We start from the raw sequence: 16,557 nt of genomic DNA, 5'->3' as shown, positions 1-16,557 counted from the left end.
TAACCCTCATGTAAACTAGTTGGACTGCATGACGCAAAAGTGCCCTTTCACAACCATAGGGGCAGCAAATGTTCTAAGAGAAAAGCACTTGATTCCGTCTCTAAGACAAGCAAATGAATTACACTTGTCCTAATCGGAACCATCACATACTATTGTCCAGCGGAACGAGATAGCCCAAGTGGTTAGAGCGCGAATTTGCTAATCGGAAGGTCCGTGGTTCGAACCCGTTCTCTGCCTCTCGACTTACCCTGTCTAGGTTTGGGCAACCTGGTAGTATTCCAGCCCTCGTGCAACCTTCGGGTGACGTGGAACGAACGATTGTCCAGCTGTAGCCTAGCTGCCATGCCACCCTATGGAATCACGTGCGCCCGGATATTGTCAGGTTTTCAAGCCTAGACAGGAGCAGTCGAGATGGTGATGTCGGGTCCGAACCACAGCCCTTCCGTTCAGTAAGTTGGCGCCTGAACCATTGAGCCATCTCGAGCTGACTGAGGATCTCCTTGAACTTCGACCAGCCATTCCTATTCTCATATTTGCTGTTAGTTTGAGTAAACCTCCCTCATGAAACTTATTTGGAACCCAGTGTTTTATTGAAAATTATCTCTCACACACCACATTGAGGTCGTAACGCCTTCTTAGTACTGATTATAGTTATATCGTATATTCACTGTTTACAATGTGCTGTTTCACGTTGTCCACTTGACCCTTGGCATGATCAGTCGTACTACAAAATAATCAGCAATCCCATGGATTTGTCCACTTTGGAGAAAATGGTCAAAGAAAACCGATTCCGTTCACGCCAAGAATTTTTCGCTCAAGCAGAGTTAATCTACAGCAACTGTGTGATTTTCAATGGACAGGAAAGTCCTCTGACAGAGATCGCTGAAGCCATGCTCGCGGCTGGACGAGCTCGACTAGAGCAGGACGTGGAAACTTTGGACACGATTGAGTTTAATATTCGCAAGTGGGTAACATTTCAGATTTTCCGCTCTAGTTCATTGTCCAAATAATGTGGACTTTTTGGAAAGACGGGTGATCGAGAGTATCAAGACTGTGCCATTCCGGCTAGATTAGAAAACATCAAACCCCTCCCCTAAATTTGGGAGACTCCCTTGGTGAGCCCAAAACAGTGTCCTCCGTCAGCTATGGTTCTGAGGTCGGTCTGTACTGAGTCTGTCTTCCTGTTCCAGTTAAACTTACGTGTATCATAGAGCATATGGGCTGACTTCAATTGTACTCTGACCTCTCCTAGGATAGGATCCATAAGGCATAATACTATGGCTACCCTATATTGATCACTCTAGCTGGCGTGTCAGACATCGTTATTGTTGTTGATGCCTTCATTGTTCATTATTGTCCCAACGTATGTGAACCACGGGCGCTCTCTTTGACCGTGTTTCTTAAGCACTGTACCCTCCATGAAAGGCGTTATAGAAGGATTACCATAACGGATATCAAAAAGAGGTTATCTAACCAAGTCCCTCTATGCTTTCTCCGAACGATCCCAGCTGCTTGAGATTCCCACCAACCTGTAGTGTATTCGTATTTTGCTCCATGTTTGCTTCATACTCTCAAACTCTTAAACTTAAACTCGAGTCCTCGGAACTGCGTCAAACCATATAGATCCGTCCATTAAATATGTTTTTATTCTGAAGGTGTGGAATATCTCTGCATGTTTCAACCAAGGCGTGTAATTCGGAAAGAACTTCAGGGTAAATTATGGAGCTTGAATCGTCTCAAAAGTTGACTTCCCAGTTTTTCCATTCTTTAAATGGAGATCGAATATCCGGGATACCCAGTATGCTCCTCAACTGCACCTCCACTCTATGGTGGAGAGACTGGAACTAATCCCCGTGCACATCATTGCGCTCTACTCGATCACACGCATGCGACATTCACAGATTTACTCATGCCAGATTGGTCTGATAAACGGTTTCCCGGCCCCCCCAGGCTGAAGGTTAGACAAGTGTGGCAGCTGGTTCTTTAACAGTTAGGCTACCTGGTAGTTTTGCACCAGTCACCGCTGCTTTGTGGTTAGGCTTTTGAACCATAGTCGTTCCCTTGTCTAGGTTTGGGAGCTTTGGCAGTATCTGAGCTCATATACAATGTTGAATTGCGCAAGCAAAAGTCTCTTCGTACCACTTCAACCGTTGCATGATGATATCAGCCTGAGTGCCTTATTACCTGCATACAGTAGGGCGGACATGCGACTACTGACTCCTCACATCTTTCTTCATTTTCATCTTTTAACTCACCTCACGTCTTATTTGCTGATTCCTCCTACGCGTGGCCAATCGGTACACATCAGAGGAATTCACATATTGCTAATCACCACTCACATCTGACGCTCCACTTTCATTCATCAAGCCCTGTGTTCCGTTTTCATTACAGCATTTAGTGTCCGAGCCCTGGCCTTATGCACGCTCTTGATACTGTGTCGACAAACTTTTGTTGCATTTCTAAAACCTGAGTACAAGATCCAGGTACGACAATTGGGCTTATGACACCTTTCTTGACTAGACGACATCGACTGCGTACTTTTACTTACTGTTAACTTGTTACAACTGGTTGCGCCGATGTTGGTGTAGCTGAAAAACCTTGCTTCATTGGATGCCTGTAAACGGTCGCCTCCGTGTTGTACTTCTGTCTGTCCACTTCCATAGAGACTTGCATCAGCCAAGAAACTAACTGTTATTCGTTTGTAGTTTCTGCTTACATCCCAACCAATTGTAGTTCTGATTACATGAAAGACACTTTTTATCGAGAAATAACCAATCTGTTATCCACCACAAAGAGTTTAGACATAAATCCAATAGCAGTGTTTTCCTATGAGCAAATAGGGAGCCTCACCTCTTGCGAGGCATGATTTGATGGCAAGTTTAATTTAGGTTCAAGAATAATGATAAATACGAGCGACTTTGTTCGTTAGAAGTATTGAGTTGAGGCTCAGTGGACGCTGTTTTGCGAACTGGTGTCTCTTATAGCTAAACACTCTTGGAACCAAATCAGCCAAGGGGCCATTAGCTATCGCTGCCAATGCTCATTATGCCGACCACTCTGGAAGACATGTTGATTTGGGCCATGTCGTCTTCCGACGCAGGTTTTTACTGAATCCTCCAGGTGAACATGAGAAACAAATTCCCCATTTGGCAGTCGAAAATCTTTTTGATTCACAGACAAAAGCTTACTGTCGTGAATCAAAAGTGACATTAGTATAAGTGGGATGAGGTAACTACTCCCATACGTTACACTGAAAACTTAGTATGCAGTGTTCCTGAGTGTGCACACACTAATCACTAGACCTCGGTATGATTGTGATACAAGTTGGTGTATTGCTTCGGAACCGCAGCATAATTCGGCCAGAGATCAACTTAAACGAAATTTGTGGATGTGAATCAAAAGTGACATTAGTATAAGTGGGGTGGGGTAACTACTCCCGTACGTGACACTGGAAACCTAGTATGCAGTGTTCCTGAGCGTGCACACACTAATCACTAGAGCTCGGAATGATCGTGATACTAGTTGGTGTATTGCTTCAGGACTGCAACATAATTCGACCAGAGGCCAACTCAAACGACATTTGTGGATAGGGAGTCTCGTTGGAACCAAGAAGTCCAAAGAATTGAGGAGGCTGGTGCAGCGGGCAAAGCACGGAAGATGTTCCAGCTAATCCGCGAAACGACCCAGGACACCGTCTGTTAGTGAGTTAAGGATAATGTTGGAAGTCTAAAATGTAATAAGAACTAGCACCTTGATCCTGAGCAGAATATTTTCGACAACAGTTGGATTGGCTATCGACTTCTATATCTGTCTTTCATTTAATCCGTGGATCGTGTGTTTAGATCCCCTAAGTTGATGAACTGCCGATATGCCCTTATGCCTTGACATGCTATCGAACTTCCAGGCCAGGCCAACAGCGCGACATAAAGTCGGTGACGCACCTTTGTATTCTGCCCTAACGTGACAACTGTTGCAATCAGTCATCGTAATTCTACTCAAGAAACGTACATGGAGTGACTTTTTCAACCATAAAACCTACGCCTGTATTAACGTGGCTACCAGTTTCCATAATACTGTGGCGCCTGACCCCCACACATGAGATGCAAATCCGAGAGTAGCCAGCAATGTTCCGTCCGCGTAGCGTGTACATTGACCGCATCTCCAAATTACGTTAAGTGTTTGAATATATACACCGCCGGCCAGCGGTTTCGGCTTTCCTTGACTTCAAAGTAGCCTTTGACTCCGTAGACAGGTCAATTTTTTCGCGTATATTTGGTCAAAAAGAAACGTCCACCTTTTTGCCATCATCATGGATTGCACACTCCAAGGGGTCGATTCTCTTGACATGGAAACTACATTTAGAGAAAGACCAGGAGAATTGAGTTATTTGATTACCACCGCTCCGCACAGACTAATCCATGTAGAATTTCGCCTGTCGCCTTTGGTTTCGGCATGCGTTTTGAACCTTCAAAGTCTAAGGTACTGACCGCCTCAGGGGTTTGATCCCCCCCACCCGTGAGACTTCAGAGAAAGAAACTTGAGTTTGTTGGCCGGTCTACCTATCTTGGCAGCTGCATAAGCTGTGACTGTATTTTGACAAAAGAAATCACTGCACGCATTATCAAGGCGCGAACTTGAGTCATTTGTGATGTCAGAGGAGGAATTCACCGAAGCTAATGGACCGTGTGTACAAGACAATTGTTGAACCAGTCTTACTCCATCGTTTTAAAACTTGCCCCCCTCGGTCTGAGAACATCAAATGGATTCAAACTTTTGGTGACCGATAGCTTCACAGTATAGTGGGTATTAGCGGGCCGCGGCGTGTTCACAGTGGACTGACGCGTAAGGGAGTGTTCGAAGATGAAGTGAAACTCGTCAGTTTAAAGTGGTTGGGGCATGCGCCACACATACCTAACAACCGCTTACCAAAGAATGCACTGTTTTTAGCTGTGAACTCTTGTTCGCGAAGGGCCTACAGGGAATAAGCCAGTAATTGATAACAGGAAATGAAGGTGGTTACCGTAAAACTGAGTGATATGGGATCTTCGCGCCTTCTTGTTTTTGGGCCCCGTGATTCTCCTCACACGTACTTAGAAACCCTACGGTACATGACACGTAATACAGGTCATGCTGTTCCTTCTCAGTGGGACTGCCTAAGTGGAGTTTCTCTGTCGTGGGCTCATGGTAAGCGACATTCGCAAAGGACCTCAAGCCAATCCCCTACTCCGCTGCGATGCTCAGATGCGTTACTACTTCCAGGTGTTGACACTTTGTTCTTGGTCGCTTTCCATAGGAACACAAGGCTACTTATAATAATCTCCTTTTTCCTCCCTTTTCACCCTTACTAGGCCGATGTACTGCTGTCGATGATAGTTATGAGATCCACTGGTAGCCAGTACGTTGTTCTAAGCTTTTAGTATTCAATATGCTTCGTTTAGGAGACCGCTTCATAGCATTCCATTGGTTTTTTCGTCCATAATGTACCTATGGTTCTGTTATATGGAATTTCAACCACTTTCTTCCCCCATTCATGTAGACCTCTTTATTAGTTAGATGATTAACCGAATGTCTTTAGTAATGGCTGCTCTTGCACGAGGTTCTTGTGGGACATTTCAGAGAGTGCTTGTAATGCACACTCCGTTCTACGTTCCTGATCGTCCAAAACTTCACATAGACTGCGCATAAAAGCTCTGTTCATTAACATGCTGTTCCCGTATACACTCCACCTTCTGAACGCTGTCTATCCTGCTTATTTCTCTAATTACCTACTTAGACACATGGAGTCTGAACCTGCCCTGTCTGAGTCGCATTCGATACTTAGGGAGTCTGCCGACGTGAGTTCTGCTGCTGCACCGAAATCCATCCAACAGTCCTCCCGTATCCCCTCTGTATTGTCGCGTAAATCGACAAAGCGCCACGCGGAGGATGCGACAGAACAGCATGCCGCAAGGCTTGCTTCCCTGTCCACGATAAAAGAAGACAAGGATGAAAACCAAGCACAGCCAACTGCTTCTACGAGTGGGGGACGAAATCTTAGACGACGATCATCCGGAACGTGGTATGGGGTGGACCTGGAATATGATGACGACGATGATGCTGATGGTGATGAGACAGATGGCAGCGATGGTGATGCGGGTCCTAACCGAGCGGCTAAGAGGGCTAAGGTTGAAGCGACTGATGATGATATCAGAAGCCAACCATGGGTCACGGATGACGAAAGTATGGAGGCTTCAATAGAACGTTTCACCTGGGCAAAAGGTATGCATTTACAGTGCTTCGAATGCAGTGTATCCAGTGAGTCCTGGTGGCGTCATGCATGTGCTTTTGGTATCTGAGCTTTAGTCGTATGTTGGAGTACCAGACTTCCGACTGCTATGATGCACCCGTTTGATAACTCTGATTGTTTGGGTGACATTTGTGGCCCTTTACCAAAACTAGTTTGAACGATATGTTTAACGCATACTATGAGCGATTCACCAGTCGAATCCGATTTATTCATTTGCGCATCCCCATTCGCATGTCATTATCATGTATGCATAATCACCGGTACATACGAAACGGCATTCAAAGACACCGATGGCCAACACTCGAAAACTCGAGAAATATGGGGAGTAAAGTATGACTTCGGGTGTAGTTTTTTGTGCACACTAGTGAAGTAATCCATGTTTAAAAGATGACTGGGGTGCATCGATGCACCCTGCTCCTCAAATGAACCTATTATAGGTTTCACGACAGTCTTCTGCAGTACTGAGGATCCCGTTGGAGTGAACTTGGTGAACTTCTGTGATCCCTACATGAGGGTTGTATCGTTTGCGGAACGCCAACAAGGCAACACGCTTTACTCCTAATAGCTTGGTTTCTTGGTTAGACGGAGCATGTTACTCACACCTTACTTCGTAACTTATTGTCCAGTAGATTCTGCAGCAGTTTCGTTTCCACGTTTCTTTTATGAATCCATGATTCCTGTGGTCAGTTCCTGTTGCCACTGTATAAACGCTTCGTCATTATGGACCACATAATTTTCAAAAGGACATGATAAAACTGTATGGGAGATAGTCCGATTGTCGAATAATCCAGAGGAACAACCGTTTGTCCGCTGAGCAATATGGATAGAATACTGTCCTATTGATATATTATTCCCTCAACTCATTGTTCGAGGATGCAACCTCCGTGGCACCTGCGTATGTGCTTTCCATACGCTTTGATCCGGATCCTCCTAGTCTTTGGGTGTCCCCAGTTAGAGCATTGAAGAACTTGGTGGACACAACTTATACCTGGAAGCCGAGAAGCTCTGAACATCCGGTTCATCTCACGAACTTCCTATTAGATTCAAACGCACAACCTTCTGGTTAAAGCTGAACACTGTACCCTTCGTCCATGATTCAGAGATGGAAAACTGCTAATCAACACCGAACCACTAGACGCTTGCTTCGTGTTTGATAGATAGTTCTGAGTCCAACTGGTTACTTGTACCCAAATGGAAAAAGTTCATCATCACCATCATCGACAGCATGACATCAGCGATCAACCCCGATGCCTCATTGCTTTTACTTCACTTCTTTTTCTCTTTCTTTCGATGGTAGCAAGTCGGATAAGTCAGTTGCCGGCTAGTCACACAAGTCCTGGCACCGATATTCACTCCCCACTCTTGAGCCCCCATACACCTGACCAGGGCTCCAGTCAAGCTGGTCCTCACAGACTGACTACTACCGATTATGAGGAATACGAAGTAGACGAGGAAGGTGTCAACAGCTCCGGGGTGGAAGGAGATCAAAGCGAGCCCGAGGAAGGAGATGAAAGTGGAGCGAACGTCGATTCTGATGAGAGCGTGGATCTGCAGACCTGGTCGAGGCATGAAGCAGAAGGTGCGGGTGACTATTCGTCTGCACTGGCGCCGGACCCTATGATAGATGAGGACACACGTGTGAGTAGTTCTATAATGTTACCAATCTTGCAGCATGTGTCCCGTATTTTGAACGCTGTAAACAATAAAAAAGTTAGCATTTCAACTGAGCCTTGGAAAGGTTATAATAAACCTTCCAGTCGTTTGGGGTACGTAGTTTTCTAAATTGCATTTAGCGGTTTTGATTGCCTGAAGGACGGACACAACACAACGATTTTGTGAAACAGATACATTTGTTTTGTGACTACGGTTCACTTTTCGTCGAAAAGGCACTTTAAGACAGAGATAAAGCATGGTTCCTTCGTCGGTCACCCCACACCAAACCCTACTTTTCGACTCAGAGCCTCCTTCACACGTACTGCAACAGCGTACCGCAAGTTTTCTTTCTATTAAGAGTTCGTGTATCATTCGGCTATGGTATGTTATGTCAATCAATATCTTCCGTTTCTGAAGTTAAATGGGCTAGGTAACACTTTCCTCTGCATTCTCTCTGACTTGGTTATATAATAGTGGCTGGACACCTATTCAACCATCTTGGTGCTTGGATGTCAAATCAGATAGTCGTCATATGAAGTTATTTATCACCGCTTTTATATAACTTTAGGACGATGCTTCTGACTTGAGTGATTGCCTCATCCTACTTGAGTATGTTGGATTCCATTGCGGCCATAAAACTCTTTTCTGTCTTATTCCTTCTGCCTGGTTTCTTGTGTTTGGCAAACGAAATTTGTCATCCAACCTCGTCTCTTAATCGTTTGACCAGTAGACCAAACCTCGTTTTACAGCCTAGAGATTACGTTTTTAGGTCATTAGAGTGGCCGTAGCAGTATTAGTTGTTCATTTGGTGGCTTTCAACGACATAAGGACGTGCACTTCCCAACATTCCAGGTTTCATGCTTCTCGGTAAACTTCTGTGGCAGCATTTAGTGATTAATTCTTCACTTGGAAACTGATGCAAAAATCATCCTAGTCTGGATCAGACCTTCTGGATTTCTTGAACTCTCCAAATCCCCTACTGTCCACGCATCCTTCATAGTGCACTGTTTCTACATGTTTTTCCCTACTTTTCACTATCTTGGTCTGCCTTTATGTCGGAGTCTTCCGCTCGCTGCCGGGGTTCCGTTTCAAAGTGCTTTGTTTGTGCTACTTGTAGTAGTATATTTTCGATTTTGCTAATCGCTACGATCACAAAAGGAATCATCCTACCACAGCTGTTTGTGTACCTGAATGGTTACAGTTCTCCAACATATGTTGACTACGTCCGGTAGGTTTTCTGACTTATTTGTACATAGAACTCTCGCACACTCGTACTCGACTGAAGAACAACTTTGTAACTGGCCGCTGGTTTTTTCGCTGAGCTGGGCAATTTGGTTACAAAGCCAGGTGGCATCAGCAGTGCGCTGTTAAAACGCATAGTGGAGCCTAGTGATGCGTCATTGACTGTGCGTTGAGCAGTGTTGCGTGTCTATTAATACACATGCTCCTACCCGGGGTTGACCTTCGATCTCAATTAGCTGTTATATCGGGCAGTTCAGTTGGTTGCTATCCTGCCTACTGATTGATCGATGACAATGTGACCTTTAATTTTGGCCTCCCCCGCTCTCGTACTCTGGCAGGTACTGGAGTGACCTTTGTCCCTGATCCCTCTGAGTTCCAGTTGTTGATCTGACTCTAAGGCGCTTCTTGTTTCTAGGTTTGTTAATCCGATACTCGGCTCTTTTTAAGCATTCCGGTTGAAACATTGACCCTTTGCACGTAGTACTACGTAAGTTGGTTTTATTGTGTAGCATCGTCATCACTGTCGGCTGTAAGGATCGTGTACTTGCCGCACAGTAGTTCTAGCTGACAGTTTCGTTCACCGATGATTTGTGGAGATGGGGTAGGTAGCTGCGTATTGGAGGCGGTAGCTGATATGATTGATGTGTAAATACACTATTGTCAGCGAACTTTTAGTTGGGCAAATTGGGAGGGGAAGCTATGCATTGAAGGCAATCGCTTGGATGCCATTGAGGGCGCGACTGGGCCATGTTTGACAGTTGCTCCAACCATTTATACATCCCGTCCCGGTGTCTCCATCCAGAGAGATGGCAATGGTCAGCGCGGCTGAGTTTGCTGGTATAATGGCTTTCATGCTTCGTTGCCAGGTCATTGTTCGAGCTCCCCTGGCTCGTTTCCACCCTTCATGTGGTTGTGCGAAAAGAGCCCTTAGAGGAAGTTGGCTGAGTAGCACGTGGTCAAGGCAGTGCAATCTATGGGGTTTAATCAGTTCATCTATCGTGGGTAAGTTATCTCTTCCGAAAACCAGTCGACCTACTTCATTACTGATCCGTTGTTTCCTCCGGACTCGGGCAATGCTCCGAGAAAATCTATGGTTTCTTGACGTCTTCGGCGCGCAGCGGCCAGGTTTCTGACACGTATAGTGATATGGAGCGCATTGCAGCATTGTTCACCGTATGTATTGCCCATTTTAGGGCTTCTTAAAACGGCAAGTCAGATTCTGGGTTTTACGGGGCCGTGTAAACCGGATCTTCACAATCCGTCAAACATTGTAGCAGTAGCATGCATACAGACACCATACAATCTTGGTGACGCTTGATTACAAGAATCCGTTCAGTTCTTTAGATCGGTTTGTTCTTTCGCACACACTTGCGCAGCAGAATTTGTAGCTGATAAACTGGGCTGAAACTGAACTCTTATGCTGCAGATGCTCACGTACAGAGTGATGTTCGGAACTCGCCGAGCGAGAATATCGCAGATCTGGAATATGCAAACATTTTCGTCATTTTTTAAAAGGAGCGGGAAGCGGAAGCATTACTGAAAAGACTGACCCAGGTTATCCTGCTCTTCGGCACTTGCTGTGCTCTCAAAGCACAAACTCGCGCTGCGGGACCTACAGTCTTCGAGCATGCCTGTAAGTAATCAAATTGATACGCAGATGGGTGTACAAGTTGGACTTTGTGCACTTTGGGTTGAAGCAGAACATGAGGTTGACGGAAACTCGGGGACTGCGCCTACCTGATGAGCCCCAAGAAGGGCGAAACTGGTCGTGGACTGTCGAAGAATTTCCAGCAACCTTATGAGTAGTGTATTACTCTATGAATTGCGCTTAGTTTTCGAGTGCCAAGTTTGGTCATGAAAATATCTATCCTATCCTAATATCTACCCTAAGGGAGACCCCGTCCTGATCCCGCACTTTCTGCCGGTAAATTCGATTCCCGAATTTGAGTTGAATATTGTAAATACAAACAGAATTAGTTTATAAAGGTCCAGAATTGGAATGCCAATATCTTTGCTGGTGCAGCTAGTCAACTCACAAACGTAGTCCGTTGTCTCAATGAATGGTACGTTGGCAAACAACGGCACGACGTCCAGGGAAAATGTAGAATTTCTGTAAACCTCCATATCTCCATACTATCTCTCAGGCTGTGTCTATGCTTCCCCTCTAATTGATGAAGAGCTATTTATCCAAGGCCTGGGAGATGAAATTTGTCTGAAAACTTTTGGGAGACCGTGCAGCTGAGGAATCATTATGCTGGCAGGACGAATACACTCAGAAGTATCATCAATGCTTCCGGATGGTTTGACGTGTCACATTTTGGGCGTTGCTTTTTAAATCACCTGCCTTTCGTCTTTCTCAGTTTGTATTTTCTTAAATTTGGACCCGTCTGAGTGGATGGTGTTCACCCTATCAATGTAATCAGGTTTATCCATCAAGGCAATTCCTGTACCCTTACCTGAGTAAGTATTTCGAAAGAAAGGACCGGCAAAGTTCGTCGCCTTCCGGTAGAAGTTTCCTATGAAAAGGTAATGCTATGTTTGCGACGTAGAAAAATCGGAAACTGGCAAACCTTTTCTGCTTTCAAAATGCTTCTTAGGTGAAGGGTTCTCACGAGGACAACCAACTACGTCGTCATTTTTAGTGCCTGTTTCAGAGATGGGCAACCTCGGTCTATTACGGGATGTTCGACTGTTGTTGTCCGACCCACCTTTTATCGACTGGCCTTCATGATCAATTTCGTGTGTAGCTCATCATGTTCCGGGTTCTTATTAAAAATCGATGTCACCGGTCGTTTCCTCGTCAGTCTTTCGTGAGTTTTTGGAAGCATATGTACCTTGGCTTCGCTTTGACAGGCTCATGCTAGGCCTCCTTTCTTCATTTCCCTATAAGAACAACGCTTCCTTATCGGTTGCTCATATAACAATAAACCGTTAGCGTTCATAATCTTCGTCATCAACAACACAACGGCACTGTTAAATTTCTATTCAGAAATGGTGCTGTACACCTGTATTGCTACCAGGGTTCACTAAATTTGCACAGGAATTGTTACGTCATGGCGTTGCATGCGATCCTACATTACCTGACACAGCATATTCAATAGACAACGGTCCTGAATCAGCCACAGTACAGTCCATTCTGCGCTGCCTAAAAAAAGTCAGGAACGTTCACAATCAGCTGTCTTCAAGTGATTGTGAATAGTTTACTCTTCCAGGGTACTCTTTGCTACGTGGTTACTCTGTATCGAGTCAAACTCAGGCCTGGGTATCACTGCACTCACGAATCAGGTTGACCTCAGGATATCAGCACTGCGTCACCTTTTAGATCAGTCAAGTAAACATTCTGGACAAGCCAGCGTGTTTGAACACGTTTCGCATCTTTACAATGCTATTTCAGTTTTCTCAGTTTGTATTTTCTTAAATTTGGACCCGTCTGAGTGGATGGTGTTCACCCTATCAATGTAATCAGGTTTATCCATCAAGGCAATTCCTGTACCCTTACCTGAGTAAGTATTTCGAAAGAAAGGACCGGCAAAGTTCGTCGCCTTCCGGTAGAAGTTTCCTATGAAAAGGTAATGCTATGTTTGCGACGTAGAAAAATCGGAAACTGGCAAACCTTTTCTGCTTTCAAAATGCTTCTTAGGTGAAGGGTTCTCACGAGGACAACCAACTACGTCGTCATTTTTAGTGCCTGTTTCAGAGATGGGCAACCTCGGTCTATTACGGGATGTTCGACTGTTGTTGTCCGACCCACCTTTTATCGACTGGCCTTCATGATCAATTTCGTGCGCAGCTCGTCATGTTCCGGGTTCTTATTAAAAATCGATGTCACCGGTCGTTTCCTCGTCAGTCTTTCGTGAGTTTTTGGAAGCATATGTACCTTGGCTTCGCTTTGACAGGCTCATGCTAGGCCTCCTTTCTTCATTTCCCTATAAGAACAACGCTTCCTTATCGGTTGCTCATATAACAATAAACCGTTAGCGTTCATAATCTTCGTCATCAACAACACAACGGCACTGTTAAATTTCTATTCAGAAATGGTGCTGTACACCTGTATTGCTACCAGGGTTCACTAAATTTGCACAGGAATTGTTACGTCATGGCGTTGCATGCGATCCTACATTACCTGACACAGCATATTCAATAGACAACGGTCCTGAATCAGCCACAGTACAGTCCATTCTGCGCTGCCTAAAAAAAGTCAGGAACGTTCACAATCAGCTGTCTTCAAGTGATTGTGAATAGTTTACTCTTCCAGGGTACTCTTTGCTACGTGGTTACTCTGTATCGAGTCAAACTCAGGCCTGGGTATCACTGCACTCACGAATCAGGTTGACCTCAGGATATCAGCACTGCGTCACCTTTTAGATCAGTCAAGTAAACATTCTGGACAAGCCAGCGTGTTTGAACACGTTTCGCATCTTTACAATGCTATTTCAGTGTGTTTGCTTGTAACTACAAGTTTTTTTTCTAGAGAGTACCCATCATCAGCTCGTGATTGGGGCCCAACAACAACAACCATTAATTTGAGAAAGAATAAGATCGCACGAATGACTGTCAAGGGCCGCATGCTGTTGGCATCGCAAGAGGCCTTTCGTGAGATACCACTGACCTCGTCTTATAGTGAAATCAGCCAACCACATGACATGTCTTGTGTGGACCTTCGCATTGACCTTGCGCTGATTATGAGTTTAACGGAGTACTATACTGTTTTGGACATCAAACGGTCGCACAGAACGTCGTTTATTGTTTGGATGTGTTTGTTAGTGATTCGAACATTTAGGTGGTCTTGCGGCTGATCAATCCAAGCCGTTCTGGTAATTTGTGATGAACTGACGGTCGTGCGAACAGCTTTTCTCTTCTTTCACCCTCATTACCTTAAGCTACCTGCCTTCGTATTTGCCAGCCCGCCTAATTTGCACCGATCAAGCTGATTTTGTTCAGCTGCATTGGGGTGAACAGCGAACTTTGATCTCGATAGCAACTCTATTTTGACTCCGCAATTCAAGGGATAAAACAGGACGCAAAGACCCGAAGGAACATAATAAAGCAGAAATAACGTGAAGAGAGCCACCACAACTTCGTCGCCGCGTTATCGTAAAATTGTTGGATCTATATAGATTCATCCAACTAATACCTTCGCTCCAATATCACTCTTACGCCAGTCCATAATTTTATGTCATCTCTACACCCCAAGATCTGTATACGGTGTGTTTTAGATTGTTAACTTCCTAGACGTCGGTAGAAACATTTCGACCTTACCTTCAATCCTTAACAAGGCAGATGATGTAGTGAAACAGACGAGGCAGACTACGGTTTATCACTACTAACTCCTTTCAAACATTGTCTTGCCGTTCTTAATTACAGGTGAAATTTGGTCTCTGTGCTTGTGGGGGGGTATTATATAACGCCACATCACCTAGTAAGTCAAACAATAATCGGTTGTGGGGAGTTGCTAGCCCAAGATTCTCGGTTGTTGGAAGTTGTTCCCAAAACCACACAATGACTGCTCAAAATTGGTTCTCAAACGTCTGACCCACTAAAGGACGTCCTCCCTGCAGAAACTACGTATTGTTATGTCCTTAGCCTATCAGTTTAGAAATTTAACTTATACGCTTACCTATATACCAATTTGGTTTGGATGGGAAGCTAACCTGAACCCAGCCGAATTCCTCGTTTTTACGATGCTCTTAAGCAACTATTGCCCAATCGCGTCCTCAATGGCGCTCATGCATCCAAGCTATTGCCTTCAATATGTAGCTCTCTTCCCAATTGCCCCACTTAACAGTCCACTGACAGTGTTGTACTTATGCACCAATTTATCAGCTCCCGCCTCCAATGCGCAGCTACCTACCCCATCTCCCCAAATCATCGGTGAACGAAATTGTCAGCTACAACCACTCTACGACAAGTACGTGGTTATCATAGCTGACAATGATGATATGGTTGACGGAAGCTCGGAGAATGCGTTCACCTGATGAACCCCAAGAACGGCGAAACTGGTCGTGCGCTGTTGGAGAGTTTTCAGTTTAGTTTACTCAAAAGAATCTGGCACAGTTTGTACGTCACACTGCTCCATCCCACGTATGCAAATAATCTTGGAAGTAAAACTGCACTGCATTGTTTTCAGACCACATACCAAAGTTTTCAGTCCTCATTTTCTCAGACAACTACTGAATCGAATTTATGAAGCGGAATGGTGAATCATGCTGATCTTTTTTATACTTTTGACGTACCGTGTGCTTCCAAGCCCCGCAAGTATGTCTGCCGGCTTTCACACGAAGCTCGGCGTAGCTACCGGCCTACCGGTGGTGAATGCAAAAACGACTGTACAATGTCATTCAGGTGCATGAAGAAATTGCAATGGAAGGGACTATGCACACTGTGGCCTCAGCAAATGAACGAAAGGCCCAATGAAACAACTCATTTCGGACGAGTCGAACACATGGAACTGTCTGTTGTTTTGCTTCGGCTTTGTCTCTGCTATCCGGTCCCTAACAAATTCATCTATTAACTTTTCATGTTTCTTGCTAATCGAGACTGTTTGATTCAGTTACTTGACTGCTTCAGTATGATGTCAAGCTTATTGTTTATTCTTCCCGTTTGCATCAGAGCTTCGTGGCACTGTAGTCACAGTAATGGCCGTCTCTTGCTCTCGGCCTATCCGACAAACATACACTAAACAACTCCAGAGTCAAGAGTGGAGTCGCCCATTTATTGAATTATAATTGAAAGGTGCGTGTCTGCGCAACGCATCCATTAAGCATCCAGATAACTGAACAAGCGGCCCGGATTCTGTCACGAGGCTCGCGGTGTTCCACATGAGCTAATAGTTTTAATCCCTCAGGATACCCTAACTTCACATTGGGAGCGACATGGCTCAATTGTTAGAGCCCAGAGTCAAGAGTGGAGTTGCCCATTTATTGAATTATAATTGAAAGGTGCGTGTCTGCGCAACGCATCCATTAAGCATCCAGATAACTGAACAAGCGGCCCGGATTCTGTCACGAGGCTCGCGGTGTTCCACATGAGCTAATAGTTTTAATCCCTCAGGATACCCTAACTTCACATTGGGAGCGACATGGCTCAAGTTGTTAGAGCGCGAACCTACTGACCGGAAGGTCCGTGGCTCGTACCCGACCTCTGCCTCTCCCCTGTCTAGGCTCGGGCAACCTGACAGTATCCCAGCCCTCGTGCTTCCTTCGGGTAGCATGGCAGCTAGGCACCGGAAGGGTGTTACAGCTGAACCATTTTTAATTTCACATTGGGATAAGGTTAAATTGTTGTCGGGACTCGTCAAACCGGGCTTTAAACTGAAAAAGATGTAGTTTTCCAGTTTGCTGGGCCTTACCAAAATCACTAGTAAAACTCGCGATGAT

At 45.0% G+C, this 16,557-nt stretch overlaps 1 protein-coding gene across 1 annotated transcript in view; it reads left to right on the top strand.

Annotated features, from left to right (window-relative positions):
* Positions 1-16,557, top strand: part of T265_10984 (hypothetical protein) — a gene marked incomplete at both ends in the record, with an annotated part of 54,239 nt that overhangs the window by 30,547 nt on the left and 7,135 nt on the right. Inside the window, 3 exons of the mRNA XM_009177513.1 lie at positions 720-964; positions 5,774-6,294; positions 7,584-7,924. Of these exons, the coding sequence (XP_009175777.1) occupies positions 720-964; positions 5,774-6,294; positions 7,584-7,924 (1,107 nt within the window). The remainder of the gene's footprint in view (positions 1-719; positions 965-5,773; positions 6,295-7,583; positions 7,925-16,557) is intronic.

Source organism: Opisthorchis viverrini (genome assembly GCF_000715545.1).
Source record: "Opisthorchis viverrini unplaced genomic scaffold opera_v5_431, whole genome shotgun sequence".
In the NCBI taxonomy this organism is placed as follows: domain Eukaryota; kingdom Metazoa; phylum Platyhelminthes; class Trematoda; order Opisthorchiida; family Opisthorchiidae; genus Opisthorchis; species Opisthorchis viverrini.
This window is presented reverse-complemented; position numbering and strand designations above follow the sequence as displayed.